Source organism: Contarinia nasturtii, unplaced genomic scaffold, assembly GCF_009176525.2.
Source record: "Contarinia nasturtii isolate CC-2019 unplaced genomic scaffold, AAFC_CNas_1.1 Cnas_scaffold_414, whole genome shotgun sequence".
Lineage (NCBI taxonomy): Eukaryota > Metazoa > Arthropoda > Insecta > Diptera > Cecidomyiidae > Contarinia > Contarinia nasturtii.
This window is the reverse complement of record NW_022197768.1, coordinates 6,087,234-6,114,610: the sequence shown is the minus strand read 5'-3', so window position 1 is coordinate 6,114,610 and position 27,377 is coordinate 6,087,234. Positions and strand designations below refer to the sequence as shown.

Here is a 27,377-nt window from a genome sequence, read left to right as displayed (position 1 = left end):
AACAGAATTAGCAGCGCTCTTATTTGAATCTCATACCAAAATTCATTCAAATATATTCAACAGTTTTGATTTTGGGTTTTTTTTTTTGTGTGATCATCAGTGGGTGGATCTGTGTAATATTTCATAATTCAAGTAATTTATTCATTATTTTGTATGCTTGTGTGTCTCATTATTTTGTTGCCAAAATAAAACTTGGACACTCTTTTTCTTTAAAAAAGAATTGTACACACATTTGATTTTAATGTGTTTTCATGCATACAATCAAGAAAGAAAAAGACAGAGAAAGAGCGAGCGATAATCGAAAAGATTACGAAATATTGTAATGCACATACCATGCAAAATCAATTTTAAGCGAATGACGATGTAAAGTATGTATGAAAAAGACCGAGAGGCATAAATAAAGGGAGCAAAAAAGAATTTAACGACAATGATGATGATGATGACGATGATGACAATGTCGCGTGAAATGTTATTGTTACGCTGTTCGGTGCTGTGTGTTGATTGCCTGATTGGCGACAATGTAAATAAACGTGCAGTCACATTTCTTTTCGATTATTCTTTAGCAAGTTCACTTTCGATGTAACTGCGTTCGGTCGGTCGGTTATTCGATTCGGGTGCATCATTGTTTTATTGATCTGGTGTTTATAAAGACTCTTTAAAACTATCGAAACAAAAATGTCGAGTTAGTAAATGAAATTCAAGTTCTTCGTTTCAATAAAAACAAACACAGTGTAAAAAGTGATCCTTTTTGTTGTTTTCTATCTCCCTCTCTCTATGTGTGTCTTGAATTATTTTCCAGTTTACCAAAACAAGACAGTATAACAGAAAGGGAGTAGAAAAATAGAGATGAAATAACATGACACACAAGAACGTAAGTGTGCAGGTTTTTGTTTTTAATACCAATGAAATGAATTGCCGTCCAAATTGGAATGACGTCAATGAAATTGTAATACGCACGGAGAATATACTCGTATCATATTTGACACCAGCACGTACACACAGTGTCACACACATACACATATATCGACCATCGGTTAAACCAGTTTTACGCGAGAGATACAGACGTTGAACGTATACACATATCGATGAAAATGTACTGGCGCGAATTCATTGTGTTGGTGTGTATTTTGACAGCGGTCGTTGTTGTGTCAAAACATGCACTAATTTTCGTATTTTGATATTGTGGTCTTGTTTTACCGAATAATTTCATGCATTCCGATAGATTTATTTCAAATAATTTTTAATGACCACCAAATGTAAAATAAAAAAAAAACACGTCACGCGAACACACAGTCGTTCGTCATGTGCATTTACAAGGAGATTTGACGCTATTTGATACAATTGAACGTCGTACGATAATATAAATTTGTTGAACAATCAACAATGACAACGATTACCAAATATCATGGAAAATCGTTTTCAATTGAATTCAATTAGAATAATGATTTCGTATCATCGACCAACATGCACACATCACATTCAATTGGCGTCAATGAGTCGAACTGTAAACTAAATGAAAGCAGAGACAGTGAATGTAAAGCATGACGACGAGAAAAAGAGACGGCATTGAAAAAACAACAACAACAACAAAATAATAAGAAACCACAATAAGATCGAAATCAATTGGAAATTCTTGATGACAACAAACAACATTACAGCTTTTTCCGATGCTCGGCCACAATCAATTGACAATAACAACGAATATGAAACGAAATATTCACTGGACATAGATGTAAGTGTGCTATCGCCGATGAAAGTCCACTGACGTTGTCGTCTCGTGTTGTTTGATTGAATTCTCAATTTGTCTAAAATCCGGCACAGCGACAGTCCCTTGCTATCGATTCGATTATTTGTTCAAACATTCTTCTCTCACTCTCTGTCTCTCTTCTTCATCTATCTTTGCCTTTGTCAAATCGTGTTTCGTATTCACAATTCCGGAATGGTCGCTCAGATGAGCAATAAAAGATAATTTTCGAGATCGAGACATGTTCGAGCATATTATATTATCCAAACTAAAGAGCTTTACCACCGATATTATTCTATTAATCTCATGATAAAAATACATGCATGTGAATACCAATACCACATAATCATTTAGTTTAGTCTGTTGCTCCACTGGATGGAAGAGAAACAAACACACATACACAGCAACAGTAGCAGTAGCAACAGAGACTCATACACTATGTGTAAGCATTTACAGCCGATTTTTGCTTACCTACGGTATCTATGTGTGCTACACTCATAATCATTTTTTATTGTTGTTGTTGTAATGCTATCGGTTTTGTATAGAAAAACGTCTATACATACGGGTCGGTTGTTTCATCATCGTCATGTCATCGCTGGTGTGTGTGAGCGAGAGGCGAGACTTTTGTTGATTCGATTTTGATGTGTGTTACTGCGCGCTCTCTCTCTTTCTCTCTCTGTCTCACAAACAATCTTCACCCACTGCGATTTTCCATCGTTGTCATCACTCTGGTTGCTTCTCTGTCGCACGCGTCTTTGTGTATGTGTTGTGTGGATTTTGTTATTTCGTCTCGTTTCTTTCTTTTTTTTATTATTCGTTCAGCACTTAGTGGTTCGTTCTGAAATTCATATTCGGGATTCATGATGTGTGCGTTATTATAGAGTATGTAGTCGTCGTTTCACCGCCATCTGCATTTATACTCGCGCAAGTCTTATTAGAAATAATAATTACTGTAGCGACTGACATACAAAAAAGAAATAGAAGAAACGAAACGAACAACAGAGCAGCAGAGTGAAAGAAGCAAAAGAGAAAAAAAACGAAGTCGCAAAAAAAATCGCAACGATTTTTCTTTTACTCGTTCCTCTGTTTTTCCCGTTTTTGGTTGAATGTGAAAATGCGATTAGTTTTGATAAAATGTGATAAAAAGGCACCATGTAAATTCCGTTTGTGTGATCATCTCATCGCAGGAAAGAAATTCGCTGCGAAAAAACATGGAAACATAGACAAATCAGTTTCGTGTAAATAATCAAGTGAAATGACGTGAATTGACATGTAAAACATACAACACAGAAACAAAACATTTGTTTTTTTTTTCGTTACAAAAAAACAACACTGAAACCGAACTCAACGTTCACGAAACGAAGAAACATACTTCTCTTTTTTTTTTTAAGAGAAGTCATTCTGTTGAACGCGCAATGTAATTGTGAAAACGAAAGATCTTTTCTTAATAATATTATTAATTGTTGCTGTTGTGCACCTTTTTCGATAATTTTCGAAAACGAGAAGGCGAAATGTTGATAAAGTGAACACAAAAGGCCATGCACTGTGCAACAAAATTCATTGTAAACCAGAGTGCAAAAAACGAAGAAAACACACACACCGAAATTAAAAAGAAGAAGAAGAAAAATAAAATACAAAGTACTGTTCATTGACGGAAACTTTTTTTACTTATTCAGTTTTTTTCTCTCGTTGTATTCTGCTGCTATTTTGTGTCGTGTGTTGTTTTGTCGTGTATAGTGTTGAGTTGAAGGCAGAGCAAAATAATCATCGGTGTTATATCCCCGTTATTAAGAATGAAGAATAAAAAATTGAAATGATATATTATAGACACGGCAATTGTGTTGAGTACATTTTCTGATCGAATAAACACAAAACGCACACACGCACACAAAGTGTAAGAGAAAGAGGGAGCGGGAGTGGGAGAGAGATAGAGAGCGAATAAAATCAACAAACAAAATGCGATTTTTTAGGCATGTTAAACCACAACAATAGTAACAACAACAAAAAAATACAGTTCATTTTACGGGTGAAGAGAAAAGAAGCAAGCAGAGAGTGGCTTGAAGAATCAAGTCGACTAGAGACTCATTTTTTTTAAGGTGAAACGATGAAAAGAAAAAAAGTCGAAGAGTTGTCGAAGAATATGTGAAAAATGAAATGAAGAAGTTTATCAGAATCGAATTCGTATTATGAATAAATTATTATGCACACTGACATGAAATAACACAGCACGGTCATCGCATATATTAACACACAAAAAAACACACCACATGAAACAACATAAGAAAAGGGACGAACTCTTAGTGAACTGAGAGTGGTAAGAAAAGATAGGGGAAAAGAACATAAAGGACAAGTACGGAAAAATATTTATTTAAAAAAAACGTGCACACAATTAGCAATCATCATCTTCATCGTTGTCATCTTCTACGTTGCTATTTTGTACATTTTTGCCATTGCCTATGTTTAACTTCGAATGCCAATACATATGTTTTTTTTTGTGCTATTATTTCTTCTTTCCTTTATCGTTGTTATTTTATGTTGGTCTGTCTTTAAGACGCTGCTCATAATTTCTGCATTTCTTCTTCGTTCACATGACGAAAATAGCAACAACAAAAAAATTGCTGTCAACCGTACACAAAAAAGTAGTGAAATGAATCGATATGAATGCATATCTCACAGTATGTGTCGAAAATTCAAATTCACATTCATTTTGACTTTCTAATTTGAACACCGTAATGTGAATTGCTCTGTGTGTGTGTACTAAATATTCTACCATTATAACCGATAACATTTGTCCGCATAATCCCCAAACACTCGAAGTTCAATGCTTATGCAGATATGCACATACACTGATTCTATCTTTGGTGATCTTCACTGTCAGTTGAAATTTCAAATAATGGTTAAGATCAAGAACTTTGATTGTCACCGCCAAAGTGTAACAAAAGCTCAATTCCAAATATTATTGTTTTTTCTTCTTCTTCTTCTTTGATTTATCTACAAACTGTGCAATATATTATCGAAATGTTTTAATGCCCCCTCTCCATCCCCAAAGAATGCACAATGATTTTTATTTGACAGACATGTAAAAGCCGTATTGATTACAGTTTTTGGCGATAAACGAAATTTGTTTTTATTGACGAAATGTTGTATGACGAAAAACGAAGAAGCGATACAGAAATATACCACTTAATAATAAAAAAAAATTGATTGTGATTCGTATGATACGATTAGGAACGGTGAACATTATTTTGGAGAGTGAACGAATAAAATCACATAATGAATCGCCCGCTTCACAAAAATTTCTTCTTGATGTCATTAACTCGAGTTTCGATGGAGAAAAAAAAAATCAAGGATTAAATAATACTTTAACTATTTATTTGGTGGTGTGTATGAGTGCATCTTTGTGTGTTTAGTTTACATTGTACATTAGCTCTGTATTATTTCTCTTAAATTAAACACCGATTTATAGCCGATGTCATAGCAAAAGAAGATATATTCATATCGTATATTTTGAATTTCCATGTCGAAAGAAGCAAACAAGCAAAAAGAAAAAAAATATATAATGAAAACAAATCTATCTCTGTCTCGCGTGCGTCAAACCAGCCTTCGAGCTTATGTATCGCACTCGGCTGCTACCAGTCGGTCTCCTAGTAATTGAAAGCATTTACGTATGGTATCGGTGGTTTGGCTCTAGATTGAAATTGTATAGTACACACAACAAGTTTATTTTGTTGTTGCTGCTTTTTTTCTCTTCTTGCTTTTCTTTTCTGACGATGAGAGTCACGCACACTAAAACGCACACCACCATGTTTTACGATTGATCCGGTCCGTTCAATTCTCTCTCTCTCTCTCGCTCTGTCTCTGTCTTCACTATAGATTTCGCCACTTTTGCTATTTCATGTGCGCCGTAATGTTTACACTAACTGACACGATACAAAATGAAAAAGAAAAAGAAGAAGAAATTTGTTCAATACGTGCGTTTTTACCATACAGAAAGTAAAAACGGCAGAATCATTATTTCCGCGATCACACGTTGCTTGTTTGTATTGCGCGGTCAATTTTTATTCTCCTTTCTCACTCACTCTCTCTATTTCTCGCTCTCATTTTGTTTCAATTTCACAAGTTGAATTGCGAATTCAGCATTTTATGGTCGAACAGTTGGTTTTTCGCGGCTGGTCGACCGTGTGTATGGTATTATTATTTTATCGTTTCTCGTCATTTCAGTCTTTGTCGCATCAAACAGGTCGTTGTGTATGTGTTTGTGTCTGTTGCTTTTTCATTTGATTGTTGGTGCTATTGTTAGCGACAACAACGACACCGAAATTTTCCCCCAAATTAAGCATCGATGCGCCGTGAATCATCTTGGGCATGTGACATAAATTGTTTGCGGTTTTTTTTTTCTCTTTTGTAAATAACACACATCAAATGGCATGATTGTGATAAAAGCTCAATCAACTGACCATTTTGGTTTATTGATGCCCAAATCGCAATAACAATTAAAAACATGACATGCCGACCAAAGACTACGACGACAACGATCGAACAACAACAATTTTTGTGATAGTGATATAACGATGATTGTATACACGTGAACCCAAACCCCGTTCGTTGACAGTGTCAGTCTTTATTATTTTGTGTAGTAGCTAGTAGGCATTTTGCCTTTTTTGATTATTGCTTGCGATAAGATTGCAACGGGGCAAAATACCCAGTCAAAAACAAAAACAATCGACGACAAGGAGCGACAGAGTGCCAGAGAGAGAGAGAGAGAGAGAGAGAGAGCGAGGGATAGAAAATAATAGTAATAGTGTTAAAATACAATATGTTTTGCCACTAGAAACAAATTACAAAACAATAAAAATGAAACATTTTCTCACACACTCCTATACGATCACAAGTTGCTTATGCGAACGGTGTAAGGCATTAAAGTGAAAATATCAGCCGATCAGAATTGGCCGACACACAAAAAAGCACAGAGAGAGAGAGAGACGAAACACACAGCTTTTGTTTGTTTGATGAGACTTACTAAATAAATGCTAACAGCAAAAACACGATTATGTATCGAATTGTGGTGCGAACAAGTTGTTGATCACATATTCAAGAGTGATACGAAACGATGATTCAATGAATCTCAAATTGAGAAATTATTAAGTTGGTTGTTGTTATATATATTTTTTTCTGTTTTATTCGCTTCATTTCATTTTATTTGATGAATAAATGAGAGAAATAATATTCAGTAGCGAACGAGTTTTAATCGAAACCAATAATAAAACACAAATGAAGTGCAGCGTTAAGTGCGTTCATTGTTCAAAAGAAGAGGAAAAAAATTTGAAGAAAAAAGCAACCAAAAAATGAACAACAACGAACAAAAAAATAAAACAATAAATGAAAAATGAAAACAACCGCCACCGTCAAACACATGAAATTTGTGCAATTAATCGTCACTCACGTGTGTATTTATTGTCGCTTGCGATTTTTTTTTTTTTCATTTTCAATGGAAGTGTATTGAATACATGTCGCGCGCAAAGAATCAAATATACAATGGAAAACAAAGAGTCATTACACGGAGAAAATAATGAAGAAAACAAATTGATTGGTGGTATTGAGTTATGACGGCACATGGTTGTTACTGTAATTCGGTGGTTATTGATGCTGCTTTTTATCATTAGAAAGATCGAATACTAGCAAAATACAAACAGAGTCACGGGAGATTGAATTGATGAATTCGAAAAACACAGAGCGTAGCATTCATTCATTTTGATGACTTGTCCGAATGAGATATAGATATGGATCTGTGCGTACTCACTCTCCAAACTCATTGAACGTTTCATTAACTCATTGACAATATTACTTACTAGTATCTGGATTTTTTCTACTCTCTCTCTCTCTCTCACACACACACACAGACACACGCACAGATGTTTCTCTTTTTTGGTCGGAATTTTTGACTGTGTCGTATGTTTTACCGTCAATTTTTTTTTTCAGCAACATTTTGCCTTCTCCAAATCGAAATCAACTAACAACGAATCTATTTTGATCCTTTCTTTGTTTTGTAGTGCAAAATTTATAGTGACATTTTTTTTGGATAACCATGAAAAAATTATAGCGATATAAAGAAACGGACTTTCTTTTGTGTTTCGATTTTATGCGCAAACATAAACGCCAATACTATGCATCGAAATCGATCGATTGCCCGTTGTTCGGAGGTGCATTTTCGATGTTACAAACGAATTAGTGATGATAATAACATTTGATATATATAAAGACGAAAATAAATTGAATTGATTCCGCAAACCAATCGACACAAAAAAAAAAATATCTATATATATTAGAAATTTGATTGAAAATACAAAAAGAAAAGAAGAAATCGAATCTAAAACGATTATTCGAATCGATCGGTCGAGTGTATCGATTTGAAAAGTGTTCAAGAACATCGACAACACTCTAATTCAACATGGATAAGCTCGTACGTGTCGGTTATTATGAATTGGAAAAGACAATAGGCAAAGGAAATTTTGCTGTTGTTAAGCTGGCCTCCAATATAGTCACCAAATCAAAGGTAAGTGCTCCAATTAAAATCTATATATCTTAGATTCGCATCAAAAAGGAAATATATTGCTCAAAAAGGTATTTTGTTCAACTGAATTACGGACCTTTTAGATGAATATTCTAAACTGGTATCCGTAATCGCTGTCACTTCTCTCAAGAGAACTGACCTTTATTGAACGAAAAGAGAACTGTGATTGCTTCCAGCAATAATCTAGCGCAAAAAAAACTTATGCGCATATTGTTTAAATGAAAGAAATCATTCTTAATCAAAATGCTCTTCGGATTTGATCAATTCAAATTAATGACAGTTCAAAGCACGTAACACAGAACAAAAAAAAAAACGAATTTTGTTTATTTAGCCAATTCGTTTTTTGTCAAAATATGGCACTTTTAAATTGCAAATCCATTTATTTTTAAATCGAAAAATTCTTCTTGTTTTTTTATAGTACACAATTTTATCGAAAAATTTCCAAGTACACATTTTCAAAATTTACATGTGCGCAAAGTACATATTTCTCATGGTGTTTGTTTTTCAATACAGAAACTTCATTGTCGGGGTGTCATAGGCCGTTTGAATCAAGCCCAAATTCATACATTGATTGAATGAGAATGAAAAAACGAACGCAACAGTGATAGAAATGGTTTTGATTGTTTGAAACGAAAAAAGAATCGAGTATATTTTTGCGCATCTTTGCAATGCAACGCACACCATTTGAAATTGTCAACGATGTCGTACGACGAATGTTTTTGTTTAACAAAAATCACTTGAGTTTTATAAATCGAATTAAATGACAATAAGGCATGAGAGTGTGTCTCAGAGTGTAGGCAAGCAAATAAACGATCTAGCAAGTCAGTCAGTCTCAGCCAAAAACTAATAGCATTATAACAAACGTAAGCTATATAACCAAGCTTATGTTGTGCTGTGCGGTCGTGTGACAAAATGAAAATTGGTCAATAATATCATCTGATGTATTGTGATTAATGCTTGTTGCCGTTCATTGATTGTACGAGCAAATATTGCAGGATGTCAGTGTTTTTCTTTTCTTATTTATTTATTTCTATCTCTCTCTTTCTCTGGCTTCTTGTTCACGGCGGTGTCGACAATTTTTTTATTCTATATACGCGTTGAATACTCAGAGAGTGTTGCTTAATCAAAAAAAGAAAACGAGAAGAACAGCAAAAAAACAGCGCTCATTCTACAACTAGTCTCAAGCTATAAACCAGGCGTATAAACAGTTGCTACCGTGTAAAGCAATATTTTTTTTTGCATTCTTTTCCAACAAGATCCCCGAAACCGTCGGTTTTCATAAATTGAATGCGGTCGCTTTCATTTCATTCGTTCAACCTCTTCTTATTATTCTTTTTCGTTCTTTTTCATCTTGCCAAACAAATAAACAGATTTTAATGGCCGACATCATGACAATTCTCAACTAAAAATGTGTAATTGTCATGCAATGTTTAACGGCCTTCATATGATCGTGTGCGGTCTATTTTGTATCGGTCGAACACAAATCGGGACAGCAATAGCAGAAGCGACAACAAAATTCAATAACAAAATGAGCAACGGTTTTGCATGCTAATCATTTTTAATCTGTTCAATTGGAGCAAAATGATTAAATCGAATGCAAAAGAGATTCATTTTTGTTACAAAGAAAATGAAATGCATTTCTTTTCTCAAAATCACACAGTTGGTGTTCAGAGTACCTTTTCTTCACATTTTTTGATAATACTCTGACATCATAAATATATTGTTGTTTTAATTGTATTTGACGTCATATTGTGCACAGGATCCCATATCATTTCAATCGAATCCACTTCATAATATTTCATATTGACCGTTTTCTACTACGTAATGAACGGTGAATGAAATTAATAAAAAAATAAACATGCAGGCAATTGTGATCAATGAATGGAATATAAAGCCAATGCATTTGAACCTTTGGACTGTAATTTTGCGAGTGTGATTTGCAATTCCTGGCACATTATTTGTGATGTTTCCATGTGAACTTAAATCAAACTAAGGAATTTGTAAAAAGAAAAATCAGATCTAGATGAAAGAGATGTACACAAACACATACAAGTAACGAAAATCATTTTTGCTTCGAGTTCATTAAGATCAATGAATAAATTTTAATATGAAATTAAGCGGAATATCTTCGATCACTGAAAATTTACAATGCAATCTATGTAAATATGTGTATAATGAAATTCGTCGTATTCATTCGCGCGCCAATCACTTAGTACATACATTATTCATGATCATTTGAATAACACCGAACCGAGTGTGCGCACGAGATTTTGATGCAAAATCACCGACACACCATTGTGATGCAAATGCTATTTTGGCACATTTCAAAGTCCATTGAATGGAAATGATACACAACACAAATCATATTGGATTCAACGACATTCGCACACATTAAAAACGAATGACAAATACAATATCGATCAATTAGATTGAATTGTTTGTTCCAATAACAGCACAATTTCACTCTTGGTTTCGTTACAATTTTGTTTCAATTTCATTCACTTATCTCGCATGGGTGATCGTAGTTGAAGAATGTTGAGAATTTCAATTTTTTTTTTTTTGAATTTTTTTGAATCGATTATAACCTTGCCATTAATTATTTGGGCCATGGGTAGAGTGGGTACTTTCCTCAAAATGGAATGCAAATAAGGTCTTAATACGTCAAAATTGCAATTCCTTTCAAGAGCATAATTTCAAATCCGTTTTTAAAAGGGGGATTTGAACCACATTGTGCTCCTAGTCAAAAGAGTTAGTGTCCTTCGTTTGTGTCAGTGGTAGTTTCACCAAAATATACAAGATTTTTTATAAGAGAATCATTAAAAGAAAGAAGAATCGATCGGAAATGGTAAAAATGAGGAAGAAGAAACATCAACACAACAACAAAGACAAATGAATGGAAAAGGCTCACCTATACTATTTACAAAAATGCAAAAAAAAATTGCAGGTGTATATCAAACCTAACTAGATTGGTTTGCAAATTACCTTAACCGATCGCGCCTTATCGATTCTCAGTGGAACGCAATATAGTCAATTATTATATGTAAGCACACGACTTTTTTGTTATTAGTTTGAATAATGGATCAAATGAGTTGAATATTAATTAAAAACAAGCACGTTTCTGTAATTTATGTCTGAACAAAAACGGGTTTTTAAAATTCAAATTGGGGTTTAATTTGCATTGATTTTTCACTTTTCCTTTTTTTTTAAATAACGAAGAAGAAGCAGAATAAGAAGAAGAACATAAATCAATTAGAAAAATACTGAGCATGTCGTGTATAATCAGAGATAAATATTGAGCGCATATTACTGTATAATATATATAATACTATTAATATAATTATTCGTGTTGAACTTTGAAAACCGTTGTTTATGGCGTTCATGTGCAAAATGTCAATGGTCCTGTTTGCACTTTGCTCAACTAGCATTATCAAATGGTTTAGACACTCTTAGTGTACGTGTTTGTGGCCACGTGTAAATGGCGGCCACTAAGAAGAGCTTAACCGCCCAAATAAAATGCATAATAAATGAAAATTGTCGCGATTGACACGGTACGTAGAACACCACCATCCGACAAATTAATAATTGATAAAATGATTGTGATTACCAACAATGCATCGATTTGTGTGTGAGTGTGTTTTTTTTCATGGTCCCCGACCATAATCTCATTCATTCATTGAGTACATTCGCAATAGATTAGGAATACACGAAAATAAAAAAATGTGTACACGGTGTTTGGCATAGCCATGGCATATGTCGTACCGCTGCGTTCGTAAAGATACAATACTGATAGTGGTGATTCGATGTTATCTAGTTCATTTTCTTGCGACAGTGTTTTAATTCACTTTTTTGTTGTTGTTGTTTTTCTTCTCTTTTTCATTCGCGTCATTCAAATTTCAAGTTCAAATTCAATTTGTTGAGTGCTGAACATGAGATACGGCACGTCGTTTAAATTCCTTTTTTTAATGTTCTTACTGTTTATTTGCGTACATATACAACGGTTTCTTTGTATTATTCTACATTCGACGTAGTCGAATATAAAGAAAATACGTTCAACATTTCGTGAATCATTTTAAGCATTGTAGCACAAAAAAATCTCTGTTGGCGATTGCACACATTTCGAGATCGATGTTTAATCGTTGAAAAAGATTCGAATCAAAACAAGACAACAACATCATCTTCAAGTTATTAGCATATTGTAAATGACATGATGACAATAGAGCAAAATGCGCAAACGACATGATCGACACCGGTGTTAGCATATTTAGCTTAATTTTTGTGAGTATTATGTGTGAGTGTATGTGAGTGGGTTTTTTCCCTTCTAAAATATAAAATCGAAACGTATGGATATACAAAAAAAAAAGAAATAGCAAATAACCAAATATTACATTCGCACGACTTTTTCTGGCATACTTTAAAGTGAACTATGACGAATTAACACAATGAGGTGAAAGCACTGGTGAAACGAAATGGTAACGATCAAGATAGATGCATGTTATTGGCCCGTGATCTATGCAAAACAAAATCACAGACGAAAACACACACAAATTTGAGTTTCATGTATGTACATTGTTTTGCTTCAAAAGCTCACTGCCTTTCTCACTTGATCTCTCTTTCCCTCTCTGTCGAGATCGCTTCTTTCTTTCATTTGTTCTTTCTTTCTTTCTCCGGATGAAAATTCCATTTGTTCTCGCGATACATTCTTATCATTTTGAAATAGTTTTATCGTTTCGTTAGCTGTTTTACATTTTTTTTACATCACAATCACTGATGATAATGGAGAGAAACACATGGATCTCAAATGAAATGATAATTACAGAATGGATAGAAATCGAGATCGGATTGGAGTGTGTGCACGAGTACAGTATACATAAAATCGATACGGAGATGCGAGATGTAATTAAGTAGCCAAGAAAAAAAAAAGTATTGATTAACCTCATTTTAAATCGGTGTTTTTCCGTTGACAGTTTGTCTCTCACTCTATTCATTTCTCTCTCTCTCTCTCTCTCTCTTTCTCTCTTTCAATCTCTCGTACACATATATATAGACATTTCTAGATTGTCTGTTCATTTAAATTCAGTCAGCAGGGAATATTTTATCAAAGCAAAGATGCGAAGTGCGACGGACTCTATATAAATGGATAATATATGTTGGTGTTTCGCGTCGTTGCGCGTCAACTAAAACCAGACCATAAAATCGAATTGCGTATGCGATGCGTAACAAAATAATTAATCAAAATGGTTGTGTATATGTGTTTTTTATTTTGTTCATTTTCAAAATTAAGAAGTTTTACTTATTTATATTATCATTATAACAATTGACTAATAATAATAACCAAATATTGACATTGGTCATTGAGACTTAATCATTGGTTCCCCATTGTTTATCGCAACACATTCGAACGAGGCGTTGGAATGCGATCATGTTCACTAATTGCGTAGGTCAATTTGATTCGATCTATGTAAAAACACAACGGGGGCGAAGCATCTCATTCAAATGATAACTAGACCAATATTCATGCTAGAGACAGTTTTTAACCCCAAACTTATCGTTGTTTATCGCTTTTTTTGAAATTTACAAGGATACATCGCTATGGGTTGCAGGAGTTGAGCCAAACGACATATGCCACGGTGTAGGCCTAGGCCAGACTACCTACGCCACATATCCCGTTCGGGCCCCTGGGAGTAATTTTTTTTCGCTATAGCCTTTGGTAGTTTTCATTGGTGATTATTTCTTTCAACTGAAAACTCGTATTTGAGGGTTTTTTTGAACGAGAAAGCCGAATCTGGCCTTTGTTTTGCGATACAATCACGTTAAAATACACTTTCCCTATAAAAATTTCCTTTTTTTGACAAAAACCCATCATTGTGTACTAATAATGCCACATCTATTCAAAGTTTATAGGTTTTTTGTGGCTAGAAACATTTTTAGAGTAATAATAATGCAATTACATCTTGTATTTTTAGTCATTTGATCGTTCCGTATAGTTTGAATATCAAAAACTTCATTGAAATCATGAGTAAATGAACGAATGATCAAAAAGTGTTCCCAGAACGATTTACATTCAAAGGAAAATTAGCTTTTCAACTAGTGCAACTACTCAATTCGATTCATTTTGATCCAACGAGCAAACCCTCCAATACGAGTTTTCAGTTGAAAGAAATAATCGGCAAGTTGTTTTTAAAATTCATCCAAATGCCTTCTAGTATGAAAACTACCAAAGGCTATAGCGAAAAAAAATTACTCCCATGGGCCCGAACGGGATATGTGGCGTAGTTAGTCTGGCCTAGGCCTACACCGTGGCATATGTCGTTTGGCTCAACTCCTGCAACCCATAGTGATGTATCCTTGTTAGTTTCATCTGTTTTTCGTTCGCATTACAACTGCAATCTCCATGTGAACGAGTTGAAAGTAGGAAAAAAAATAAACTGCGAAAATATCACGTGTACATTCAAGAAACTCTCACTATTTCCATCGAATTCATTCTACTGCATTAAATAAGAACAATGATTATTTCGTCACGCGAAGCACAAATTCAAATCATACGTTGCTATTTTCAAGTCAGTTGGATCTGGTCAAACTCCCGAACACGTGCAATTGATGCATACATCTGGAGTGGACAGTCTAGAGAGATGTGGGTGCATACAACAAAGCATTATATAAAATATATTTGAAATTTCCTTTGATTGTCGAATGCAATCATGTGTGCATGCCGTGTGCTCAATATCGCCAATAACTCTTGTAAATTGAACGCAACTCAGAATTCGAACAGAGAAAATCAATTAAAAGTTTTGAACACCACTTTTTTTTATCATTGAGTGATTCTGGTCCATGTGTATTGACGCCAATGATTTTAAAAGGCATAAATCGAATCTCCGAATTCTATTGGGAGAGCTATTCGGGGCCCAGTTCTTGAAAGTAGAAAATTACACAAAAATACCAAACGGCTGTTCATAATCAATTAAGGGTGCCTGAAAATCATATGTTTTTCCTTTTTCGGTATTGAAACGTGAATTTTTTTTATAGAAAACGCATCGCAGAACAATGAGGTAGGAAAACACATTCGCCAGAGAGAAAAAAATCCCACCAGAACCAAATGAATGGTTCGGAAATGGAAATTTATAATGATAAACAGTTCTTGCTTCAGTCATTTTTGCATGATTCTAGAAGGGAAAAAAATGTGCGCGCCAATTGTTGTGTTCATAATTTTCACTTAAAAATCAACAAAATTTAAAACAAAAAACACGATTTTTGTATATGCAAATACAAACCAGATGGTGTATTGTCACCAACATCTGATAATGCGTGAGTGACTGTGCAAGATTCCAAACCGAGAGTTAATAATCGTGTTGCTTTTTTATCGCTACTCTACTCAACGCACAAAGCGATGAAAACAAAATATATATGCAAAATATGCCTCTTGAATTACGAAAGCATAAACACGCGCATACAATAATTCCTTCATATTTGTCAATTACCAATTGGCAATGTCATTTGATTTAAACGAACGAAAAAAAAAGAAGATCGTCATCGATCAATTCCCGGACATTTAAATTTCCGCTTTTCATCATCGTCGTATAATGCGCAAACATCTTGGATGATTACTGTTTGCAACCATAAAATGCACAACTAAGCAAAACAAAACAACAAACCGCAGAAAAGAATGAAAACATAACAATAATGTATAATGTAAGCGCTTCATTGCCTGCTTCTCTGTCTCTTTTCGGTTCTCGCTTGACATCGGCACATAATTAAAATGACGGCTTCATTTTGTTTCGCTTTATTTTATTATTATTATTTTTTCTCTTTTTGCTTGAAATTTTTCCATTATATGGCCTTATCTGCGTTTTACTTATTAGCAAATAGAAACGAATATGAAAGACAGAGAGTATGTATGCGCGCGCACTCTAACGTTGTGGCTAGAACAATCAGCTATAAAAGTGACTAAATGACGACTGCGCGCACGCTTTTTCGCTTTATGAACTAGACAAAACAATGAAGTCAATGGAACACACAGACGCACACAACCACTTGCACACATACAACAACAAAAAAAATTATGATGACGATGACTGCGACAGTAGCGTTGAACAAAAGCAAACTGAATCGCGCACTGATCCACTTGCAATACAAACCGATTGCAATCTGGTAATCTATCAACGCCGCAAATCGTTACATAAAAACGGAAAATTGCTAATCTACCTTAGTCAGTATCTCACTCTATTTATCTTATTTTCTTGCTTTAATGCTCGTTCTTGCTCGTATTTGCAATTGAATCTTTTATTGTTTTGAATAGGTTTTTGTCTCGTGTGTCTTTTTTTTCTCAAGTTGTCGGCAGTTTGTACTCATGCGATTCCGTTTGTTGTTGTTTTTTTTTTTTTTATTTGTGCGACGAATATTCACACATCGCCTTTTTTTCACCATAATTTATAAAATGGCGCAAAATATAATGATGATTAATAATAATACCTGAACGAAATGTATGTACGTGATATTGTATGGGAATGAACGAGTAAGTAAATGAAAGAACGAGTGGATAGAGAGAAACAGTGGCGCAGTAAATTACATAGAGAATAGAGAAGACAGGAATTCAAGTCTTTTGTGATCCGTGTACACGTGCCGCAAATGAATTAAAATGAATTTAACAAAAATCGTACGTTATGTCGTTGAAAATTTATGTGTACGGCTCGTGTTGATTTGTCATTTTGTTGATTTACATCATTGCATGTTTGCTGTGCGATCGATTACACGATGATTTTCGTTCGTGTCGATGCCATACGATGCATACGAATTGCATCAAGAATTCAATGAGACGAAATTATGGAGCTAGTGTACAGCTCGTTAAATTTGATCACATTGGCAAGTACCGGCTGACACAAGCACACACGCGCACACATCCAATACGAAGAAATCACTTTTTTTCATATCTCATCAAAATGATACTTTTAATGGCTTTCAAACGAACTGATTATGGAATATATCGCTATTAGAGAATGAATAAAAAAATTAAACAACATCATTACAGTTGGCGTCGTTGGAAATTGTAAAAAGAACATTCAAAACGGTTGAGAGCTTGACGTTTTTGAAATTATTTTATTTGCATGCGCTTTTTTCATCAATTTCTATCATTTCATTTCGAAAGTTCACTATTGATATTTTATTTGTTTTTTACGAGAGCTTTTTTTGTTCCTTTCAATCCACATAGAAATCCAATAGTTTAAATTGGTTTCTTTCGTTATATAAATGGAAAGTCATTACTTCTTTTCGTGGCGTTGGTTTTTATTGAGACCATTTATAAGGTACATTTACCGAAACTATCATTGAATTTAATGAAAAAGGGAAACGAAAAAAAAAATCGAAAATTATCACATTGAAAGCTATTAATTAACTGAAGCACTTGTATTTATACAAATTTTATTGCGGCCAAAAAGTGTCTCATAACCTAATTAGAATACGAGAACATGACACACCAATATCAATATTAGTCATTTCGTCTCTGCATTGTTGGTGCGTGTGTCTGTGTGTCTGCCCGAAGGGAATAATTGCTTGAATCGGCGTGCATTGAAAAGTTCCATCAAAGCTTTGATTAGGTTTCCAACTATGCCTGTAGTAAATATGCTTATGAATATTGAATCACGTCAGTCGCCTTTCACACACAATACCTGGGCAAAAATGTCACATTTTACGGCCAATCCACTATCATTTTTTTTTTTTGTTTCGTCTTCTTCGCATCCAGCATTCTATGTGCCACTATGATTGACATAGATTTTTACATAAGGATCAACATACAATCGCATAGGCCATAAGAACCAATAATGCATAACATAGATAAAAAAGAAATACAAAGTAGCGAGACAGAGACGGTTTATGAAAAGCTACGAAGATATCGTATAAAATTGGAGTTGTAACACAGACCAATAACAAAACCAGAAGAACATGAGCAACAGCGGCATTAGAAATTGTATCGTTTCATAAACAGAACATTTGAGAGAAGGAAACAATTTTCTATATCGTTCAAATATTGTGTAATTGGGTCACGGATAAAACGTATTTAATATATTTCCGTATGGTTTGGAAAGCAATTGTGTGAGCATGGCTTTTGTTTAAAAAGTAAAATAGAAACAGAAAACAGAAACGCAATCGAATTTGCTGCACAGCCAGTGTTAGAAAGAGAAGACGAAAACAGAAACAGACGATGGAGGGTTGGGGGTGGCAGGAACGGTTGTTTTAAAGGAAATAATGTAAACTGTGTAAAAAGAGCGCGTACAAGGGAATGTGTTGTGTTATGTTTCGATTGAAAAAAAGTTCATTGATACGAGGCATATCGAGTCATTGGGTCAGTCGGTCGATACAATAAATCCAATGTGGATGTGAATAAATTGATGTCGACCGCGAAGTATCCACACTTCACATTGCATGTGGAACCATATCGTATTATCGATTTTGCCCTTGATATGCTGGCCCATTTCTTGGTCAACGATATGCATACCTTTTTTCTTCACATGGAAATACCTTTGTTCACAATCAATTTGACATGTTGTTATGCTATGCACATTTCATTCAATTGCCATTGAGTTAAAACAAAAATATTAGCATAAGATATGTTTGATGATCGCAATTAGACCAAATTACTTAATATTAGTTTTCTCTTCCTCTCATTTCCAACAGGTTGCGATAAAAATTATCGACAAAACATGCTTAGACGATGACAATTTAGCGAAAACATATCGAGAAATTTCGATACTAAAATTATTACGACATCCGCACATAACGCGACTGTATGAAGTGATGGAATCAAAGAATATGATTTATTTGGTAACCGAATATGCGCCGCGCGGTGAAATTTTTGATCATTTAGTTGCTAATGGTCGGATGAAAGAAGAAGAAGCGGCACGAGTTTTTGCTCAAACCGTATCGGCTGTGGAATATTGTCATAATAAGGGTGTTGTACACCGTGATTTAAAGGCAGAAAACGTGTTATTAGATAACGATATGAATATTAAGGTTTGTATTATGTAGTTCGTTCAATTTGTATTATGTTTAATTTTCATTACAATGCTCGTGAAAGAGAGAGAGAGAGAGAGAGAGAGAGAGAGAGAGAGAGAGAGAGAGAGAGAGATGAAAAGCAATATGTGAAATCGAGTTCAATGACTCGCACTCTTTCTCTCGTTTCTCAAGTACAGAGCATTTCTAAATTTGAAATTTTCGCATTGTTCTTATCAAATCTCTTACTAAGTGTATAATCGTTTTCGAAACATTTTTATTCCTTTTTTCACATCTATTTTTCGTTTCTTTGTGCGTTGTTCATTTGCAGTTAGCTGACTTCGGCTTTAGCAATACATTTGTACAAAATACATATCTCAAAACGTGGTGCGGTTCACCGCCGTATGCTGCGCCAGAGGTAAAGCTTTTCACACAATAAAAACCAATTCGATTCCACTTCATTTCTATACCATTTGAATCACGTTTTAATTTTCGCACCTGATGTTGTGTGCGCTAATTTATTTTCTTTCAGGTTTTCTTGGGCCTTGAATATGATGGTCCGCGAGCCGATATTTGGAGCTTAGGTGTAGTTTTATATGTATTAGTTTGTGGTGCTTTGCCATTTGATGGTGCAACATTGCATGACCTACGAAGTATGGTTGTGTCAGGGAAATTTCGCATTCCATTTTTTATGTCACAGGGTAATTATAATTACTTTTGTTTTGCCAATTGAAAATGTGTGTGTTCATTTTCGATTCTATTTTGTTTGCATTTGAATCACGACAGATTGTGAGCACTTAATTCGGCACATGCTGGTGGTGGAGCCGGAAAAGCGATACACATTAAAGCAAATATCACAGCATCGTTGGATGCAATGTAAATTACCATCGATAAATGATGACTGTAGTACGACGATACAAACTGATTCGATTGAAACGACTGGAACTTTAGACTCAATTGTTATAAATCATATGTTACAATTGCCAAATTTAACATTTGACGAAATTGCCGAATCGGTACATCAAAATACATTCAATCATATTTACGCTATTTATAATTTGCTAGTGGATAAATTGCAAGCGAAACGAAATGAACAGCAACGTTTGCAACATCATGCCAGTATAGGTTATACAAAGTGAGTATCTTTTTTCATTTCGGATTTAATCGAATTAATTTATACCGGATTCTATTTTGGTTGACAGATCGCGAAAAGCAAGTATTACAACGGGTGTTGTTGAGCGTACGGAGGCATTGAAAAATGAGGCGCTCGATCGACTGAGCCCATTGAGCAGTTCGGTTAATACGTTTACATCATTCCCAGAAATTAGTGATCCAACAAATGAATTTGAGAAATTCGTTGACATGGACATTGATACACAGCATCAAGTGATATCGCCGGAATTCAATTCGACGAACATAACATATTCACATTTAGGAACAAATATGTCGAGCGGTAGTACACGACGGCATACCGTCGGACCGGGCGATGTTGAACATGAACAAGCATTGGCCAATCCATCCACCGTACCAATCAATTTCAGATTTGGCAATGATAATGCACCACGATTGCCCGTCAATTTGCCAATGATGCAAAATCAACCGTTACACAATTTTACGATCAAAAATCAACACCTTCTCAAATTGCCCACAGTTATGGAAGCGAGTAAGTGGTTTTCTTTTTAAAAAATTTTATTCGTTTTCGATGGGTGAGATTCATTTGGCAAACATTTTCATTTAAAATAGGTTCGTTTGGTCGTCGTGCATCGGATGGTGGTGCAAATTTGCAAATTTATTATACAACATCGGCAAGTAGCGGACAATCAGTGGAACCAATTTATGCAAATTCGGCCAATGCGAAGGATCTTCGAATCGGTGTCGATCCATTGCAACAACACAATGACAATATGGCCGTCACCGTTGAAGGTGGAAACGACGAACCAAATGATGAAATTCAAAGGTAATTATCATGATTCATTAGTGAGTGTGTTTTTTTTTCGGTGTTGCACCGGAAATGTACATTTTTCAAGGATTCCATAAAATCCATTGTTCATTTTTTTGTTGTTGTTGCTTTTCATAAAACATATGCAGGTATATCGGTCGTATGTGCGCAAAAACCGAGGAGAATGGTGCAGTAGATTCGCTCGAAATGCCAGCGCCAACAACATCTGGAGGACGAACAAGACGAACGGGTCTGCTGACTGTTATGGAGCGAAACCCACCAGGTTTGAGCAAAAAAAAGTTTTATTTCATCGCTTTCTCATTGCTAGACACATTGCATGCGATAAAATACACTGAATATATTACTATTACACCATTTCCCATTTTCATGTATATTATGTACTTCACACACATATTCAACTCACATTACATAAGCTATTAACGCCACTAATATTCACTCCTACCACACCACCCCAGTCCTCGATTTCTTTTCTTCTTATTTTATTGATTATATTTTTTTTCTTATCTCTTTTTATTTTACCAAAGATTTTGTTATTGATATTCTGTTTTTCTTTTGATTTTTTTTTTCTTTTTTTTTCTCCATTTGTGTGCTTTGGTTGGAATATTTAAACATATTATCATTTAACAATTGGCGTTGTATAATCGAAAAAACAATACCGGAAATGCAAAAAATGTGCACCACCACCAAAAACACGCAAATAATTACATTGTTCATACGTTTGAATTTGAATGAACAAAAAAAAATGAAATAAATTCAACGAATGTGACAAATCACAATCGCTTCAAACACTCACTAACACTCGAACAACAACAAAATTATGACACGCGCAAAATACAATTTTGCAAAAAAAACTTAAAACAGTCATAAGTGATGAGCTCATTCGTGAAGTTGAAACTCGTATGAATCGTAATTATTTGCCACCTGCACTAAAATTGCCTAATTCCAATAATGCTGGCGTACACAGTCCGCCCACTGTTGCTTCATGTCCCGCAACAAACTCTTCGGCTATCCTAACAACCCGAAGACCATATAATTCACGCGCATGCAAACCACACTTGCCGACCGTTCAAGAAGTTGGTAAGTTTTTGTTCCACATTATTATTTTTTTCGATATTTACCCAGCATAATCATGATTTTTTCGTGAATTAAGTTTGAACCATCCATTCTTTTATTTTTTATATTGCGGTGCTTGAAGTTGATTTTATGTGTTAAAACATTGATTAGACTGAAAAATTAGATGAAACACGTAGATCTTGAAGTAGCTTTTCGTAGAAATTTGCTTTATTTCACGCATAGTTGTTGGAATTAAACAAAGAGCGATGCATTGCTTGTTGAAATGCAACAAAAAGAATAAAACAGAATTGTACATCGCGATCATTAAGATTAATATTCTGTGAAAGTCACAAGGACAAAGGTGATGATTCCAAATAATTTAGAGGAGGAATGAGAAATGGTCCGAAACGGTAAAAGTCTATCTAGTGTAGTTACGAAATTAAAAAGAGGTTTTTGATCAAAATTAATACGGGGCAACATATGATTCAAAAGTTTTTAGACTAAATTCAGGCGTTTATTGCGCTAAATAAACAAAAATAAAAATGTCATCCAATGCACATAGGAGACTTAACGGGACTTCTACTCTACTGTCAAACACAATTTGCACAAAAATTTCCATTCGCGATGGCGTACGAATTGGATTTGCGCAAGTCTGTCTCAAACTGTTTTGGCAGACTAAGTACAAACGAAATTCTTCGAGTGTTCAAAGACAAGCCAATCTCGCGTGCAACTATATTTAGTGTTTTAAGCGATTGCCGGGAAGGTAAGGAACCAGAAAACAAAAAGAAATCAGGTCGCCCACCAAAACTAAGTGTTCGGACAACGAAAAGTTTGCTGTCAAGTTCCAAAAACAAGGTTGGTCAATCAACACGGCGATAATCGCGGAAATTTGGTATTTCACAATCAGCTGTCCATCGCATTTTGAAGAAAAACAACGTTTTTCATCGAAAACGTAAGCGAGCACCAAAATACACACCGAGACAACTCGAAAAAATACCAAAATATTGCCGTGCACTTCGTGACAAACATTTTTCAAATGGAAAATTCATCATTTTGGATGATGAATCTTACTTCACATTTTCGCACCATAAATTGAGTGGAAATGATGGCTTTTACACTGAAAACATTGAAGCAACACCAGACAATGTTAAATTTGCCGGTAAGTCAAAATTTGAGCCGAAGGTGTTGGTATGGTTGGCCATCTCATCGAAAGGTGCTTCAACCCCAGTTATTCGACCACAAGGAGCCAAAGCAATCAATGCTGACATTTATATTGATCAATGCTTGCCGAAACTGAAGCGATTCATTGAAAACCATCACGCCCGAGACGAAATAATGTTTTGGTCTGATCTTGCAAGCAGTCATTATGCGAAAAAAACATTGGATTGGCTCACTGAGCAAAATATACCATTTGTACCGAAAAAAGACAACCCACCAAACATTCCACAGGCACGTCCAATCGAAGATTTCTCTTAAAACTCTCAAACGTAAGGTGTACGAGAAGGGCTGGGAAGCCAAAGACTAGCAACAATTAGTTGGAAGGATTAAGCAAAAGTTGAATGAAATCGACAAATCGGTCTGTCAAAGCATGATTTTGAAGGTTCGACGCATACTGCGAAAAATCGAAGACAATGGCCCGTTAAGTGTACTGTTAATGTGTTTTTGGATTGCCTATGAATAAAGCTAGCTACCACTGAGAAAAATTTTCAAATTGCTTTTTTGGTGTTTAAATGGCATTCGTTTGAATTTGTCTAAAAACTTTGGAATCATATGTTAGGGCTACGGAGTCAGGCTCTCAGATTTTTTTAGAAAGAGGTAATCGGGACCTTTGGAAACTGGGTCAAAACCTATGGAGTTTTAAAGGTTTTTTTGAGATGCTGTTTAATTTGTTACATGTCGTATGATGACATGAACTAATGGATAGAAGTTCCTTTAATTCCTCCCCAAAACACAGAAAATTTTTCTTGATTTCATTTCAGTTTAGTCGCAGCTTATTGATTTCTTTCATTTTTTGTTTCTATCGATAAATAGGTCGCTATAGTCCGGTTCGACGAGCATCGGAAGGTTCAAAGTATCAACCGTTAATCCATGGTCCATTGCAAGAATGTCAGCAGCTAATTCAACAGCAAAAAAGTTTGGCACATCGAAATTTGTCATCAACACAAAGTCCACCGTTATTGGATAATTCTTCCAGTTTACCAGGTATCATATCGAATGCTCTCTAATTTGTGTGTTTGTGTGCGATGCATTTCAATGAATTAATTTTATTGATGATTATCTGTTTTTAGCATCGCCAGTTCATGTGTGTCGAAAAACGGACGAAATCGATATACCAACGGAAGCAATGACAACCGTTTATACGACGCTGGAGAAATTGGTGGCCGAAAGTCAAATTACAGTGGATTTATGCCAACGTATTGTGCTCACACGTAAAATGCCTATTGAATTGGCCCAATATTTGGGTGTTGATGTTCAAAGTCATCAACAGCAGCAGCAACAGCAACAACAACAACAAATGCCAACAACGCCATCAACCATACCAGTTAGCTTTAATCGTGGTTTTTTCACTGGTTGCAGTAGTAGTGGCCTAAGTTCACCAAACTATGGTGCTGCATCGCCAAATCATAGCGGCAATTTATCAACATCACAGAATTTCTCAACGACATTTGAAACTAACAGTGCTAGTCAGTCGCCAATTCATTACAATTTAAGCGGTACATCGTCACCAAATCCATATTTGAATGTAGCGAATGTATCACCAATGCATCAAATTACCAAAGGAATAAGCGGTTTAACAACGGGTGGTGGTTCAATAACGCGTGGCACATCGCTTGCATCAGAAACAGCATCAAATCAACCGTTGGATTTAACAACCGAAAATAAGTAAATTGAAAAATAATTAACATCTTTCAAAGTGAAAAATTCTAACATTGAGTCTCGATTTCTTTTTGTAGTAGTTCATTGAATGCCGCACAACCATCAGCATCGGTGGCAGCGTCTGCGGCTGCAGCAGCAGCAGCAGCCGCATCTGCCATGAATGCACCAGTCGGAACGTCCGGATGGTATGTGCCAGCACAATTTTACGATTTAAAACCGTTAAATTTATCGCCGGCTCAACCATTACGCATTGTACCAACACCGCCGGCGTCGCCAAATCTGTGCCTCACCATTATTCAAGAGGAAAATCCAAACATGTCTTGCCAGACACAAACGACCGATGCTAATTATTTACAAACATCGCCAATACTAAATGCAGACGATTCAAGTATGATGCCACATTCGCATCCACAAATTTCGGTGACTGATGTTCAGGGTTCAGAAGTAACGTTGGTTGCACATTCCGATCAAAGTCACGACAGCGAGGACTCGTTAGATGCTCAAAGTTCGATGACAATGCAAGGTTTAATTATAAGCGAACCGTCAAATGATATGCCATCGATATCGCGTGGCGTTGGACGAAAATCAAGTTTGGAAATTGAGCATCGCCAAGAGACGTATGAACGACGCGGTAGTGATAAATCGTTGGGGTTTAGCGACGATTCGCTGAGCAATGATTCGAATATTGTGTCACCGGGACACGAACAATCGGTCGCTAGTTCAGGTTTTAAAAGTGGCGATTCGGAAATAACCGAATCACGTTTATCGCCCGATTCACTATCCGATAGCCGACGAATGTCCGAAGAATGCTATGAACTACCATTGCCGCATGAATGTTCTGACCTCGATTCATCGCGTATTATCGAGATTGTTAAGCAAACAATCGACTTGAAATTGCCACCAAAGTGCTTCATCGTACATAATACCATTCAAGAAACGAACAATTATGGTGCATCAAGCAGTAGCAATAGCACCACAATGAGTGCCGGCGTTGCATCCGCAAATAGTGACGACTGCTCAGACATGCCATTTTCATTGGACATTTCAAATTTGAGCCTTGAATACTCGGGCGGTTTACAAATCGAATTACAAGTTTATGGCGGAAAAAGCAAAGATAATTGTAATAAAGGCATCAAATTGCGCCGAATATCGGGCGATCAATTTGAATATGGTAAATTATGTCAGCAATTAATTAGCTCATTGACTGTATGACTCGAACAAAACCGCTGAGAACATTGTCTTCGAAATGAAGACATGGGATTGTGTTTAGTGCACGTGTTTTTCTCTCTTTCTCTCTCGCGCGTTTAAAATCATTGGTTCTTTTTTTTTCGTTGCATATTAAGTTGATTTTCAATTGTATTTCGACAGTTGATTGATCTTCATTTTTCTAATTGTGCGATATTTTCTTTCTAAGTATGACGATATCGACAAATAGTTTGATAAATTTATACAATTATTTAAAAAAAAAAATGAGAGAGAAGAGAAAAAAACGACGTAATTTTCAGTTCGATTTTCTTTTTAATTTTTTTTTTTTAATTTTTAATCGAACATTGTTTGATACAAATTCGTACATCAAAAGATAAAAGAAGAGCTAAGATAAGATAGACAAAAAAACGAATTCAATAAAAAAAAAAATTATTATTGAAGAGATATATACATAGTAGATATAAAAACTAGACTATAAACTATGAGCACATTTTCATTTAGATACGAGGGTTGCTCCATAATTTTTTTTAAAAACATATATAACACAGTTGTTTTTTGTCGAAAATGGTTTTATTGTTTTTCAAAATATTCCCCGAGATGATCGATACACTTTTGCATTCGATGAAACCATTTGTCATAGCATTCGTGCCACTCCGAAAGTGATATCTCCAAAACGTGTGTTTTGAACGCTTCAACTGCTTCTTCTGGTGTCGAAAATCGTTGACCACGTAGTTTTTTCTTCACGCTTGGGAACAAAAAAAAGTCATTGGGTGCCAGGTCAGGACTGTACGGTGGATGACCCATCAGTTCGATGTTTTGACCGGTCAAAAATCGAGTAGTTTGAAAAGATGTGTGAGAGCTCGCATTATCGTGATGAAGAATTATTTTGCGACGGTGGTTGTTTTTTCTTATTTCACCAAACACTTCGGGCAAACAAATGGTGGTATACCAATCAGAATTGACGGTCTTACGATCCTCTAGTGGAA

General features: G+C 35.3%; 1 protein-coding gene across 7 annotated transcripts; it reads left to right on the top strand.

Annotated features, from left to right (window-relative positions):
* Positions 1–557: 557 nt before the first annotated feature.
* LOC116338429 (serine/threonine-protein kinase SIK3 homolog) lies at positions 558–26,893 on the top strand. Of its 7 annotated transcripts, none has more exons than XM_031763667.1 (13): positions 558–871; positions 7,795–8,297; positions 18,981–19,316; positions 19,627–19,713; positions 19,828–19,996; positions 20,082–20,430; positions 20,498–20,958; positions 21,039–21,252; positions 21,384–21,517; positions 22,117–22,332; positions 24,340–24,510; positions 24,597–25,191; positions 25,263–26,893. In XM_031763667.1, exons 2-13 carry the CDS (start codon positions 8,193–8,195, stop codon positions 26,395–26,397), a joined length of 3,972 nt encoding a protein of 1,323 aa, XP_031619527.1. In that variant the 5' UTR covers positions 558–871; positions 7,795–8,192; the 3' UTR covers positions 26,398–26,893. The 7 variants fall into 7 exon arrangements, with proteins under 7 accessions (XP_031619527.1, XP_031619528.1, XP_031619525.1 ...); XM_031763668.1 differs by lacking the exon at positions 558–871 and adding an exon at positions 2,627–2,975; XM_031763665.1 differs by lacking the exon at positions 558–871 and adding an exon at positions 2,627–2,982.
* The last annotated feature ends 484 nt before the right edge of the window (positions 26,894–27,377 follow it).

Excerpts from the sequence above, each read along its gene's own strand:
- LOC116338429 (XM_031763667.1), top strand. The coding sequence starts at position 8,193 with ATGGATAAGCTCGTACGTGTCGGTTATTATGAATTGGAAAAGACAATA. Across the intron at positions 19,317-19,626 it reads ATAACGATATGAATATTAAG|TTAGCTGACTTCGGCTTTAG; the intron begins GTTTGTATTATG and ends GTTCATTTGCAG. Across the intron at positions 22,333-24,339 it reads GCCGACCGTTCAAGAAGTTG|GTCGCTATAGTCCGGTTCGA; the intron begins GTAAGTTTTTGT and ends ATCGATAAATAG.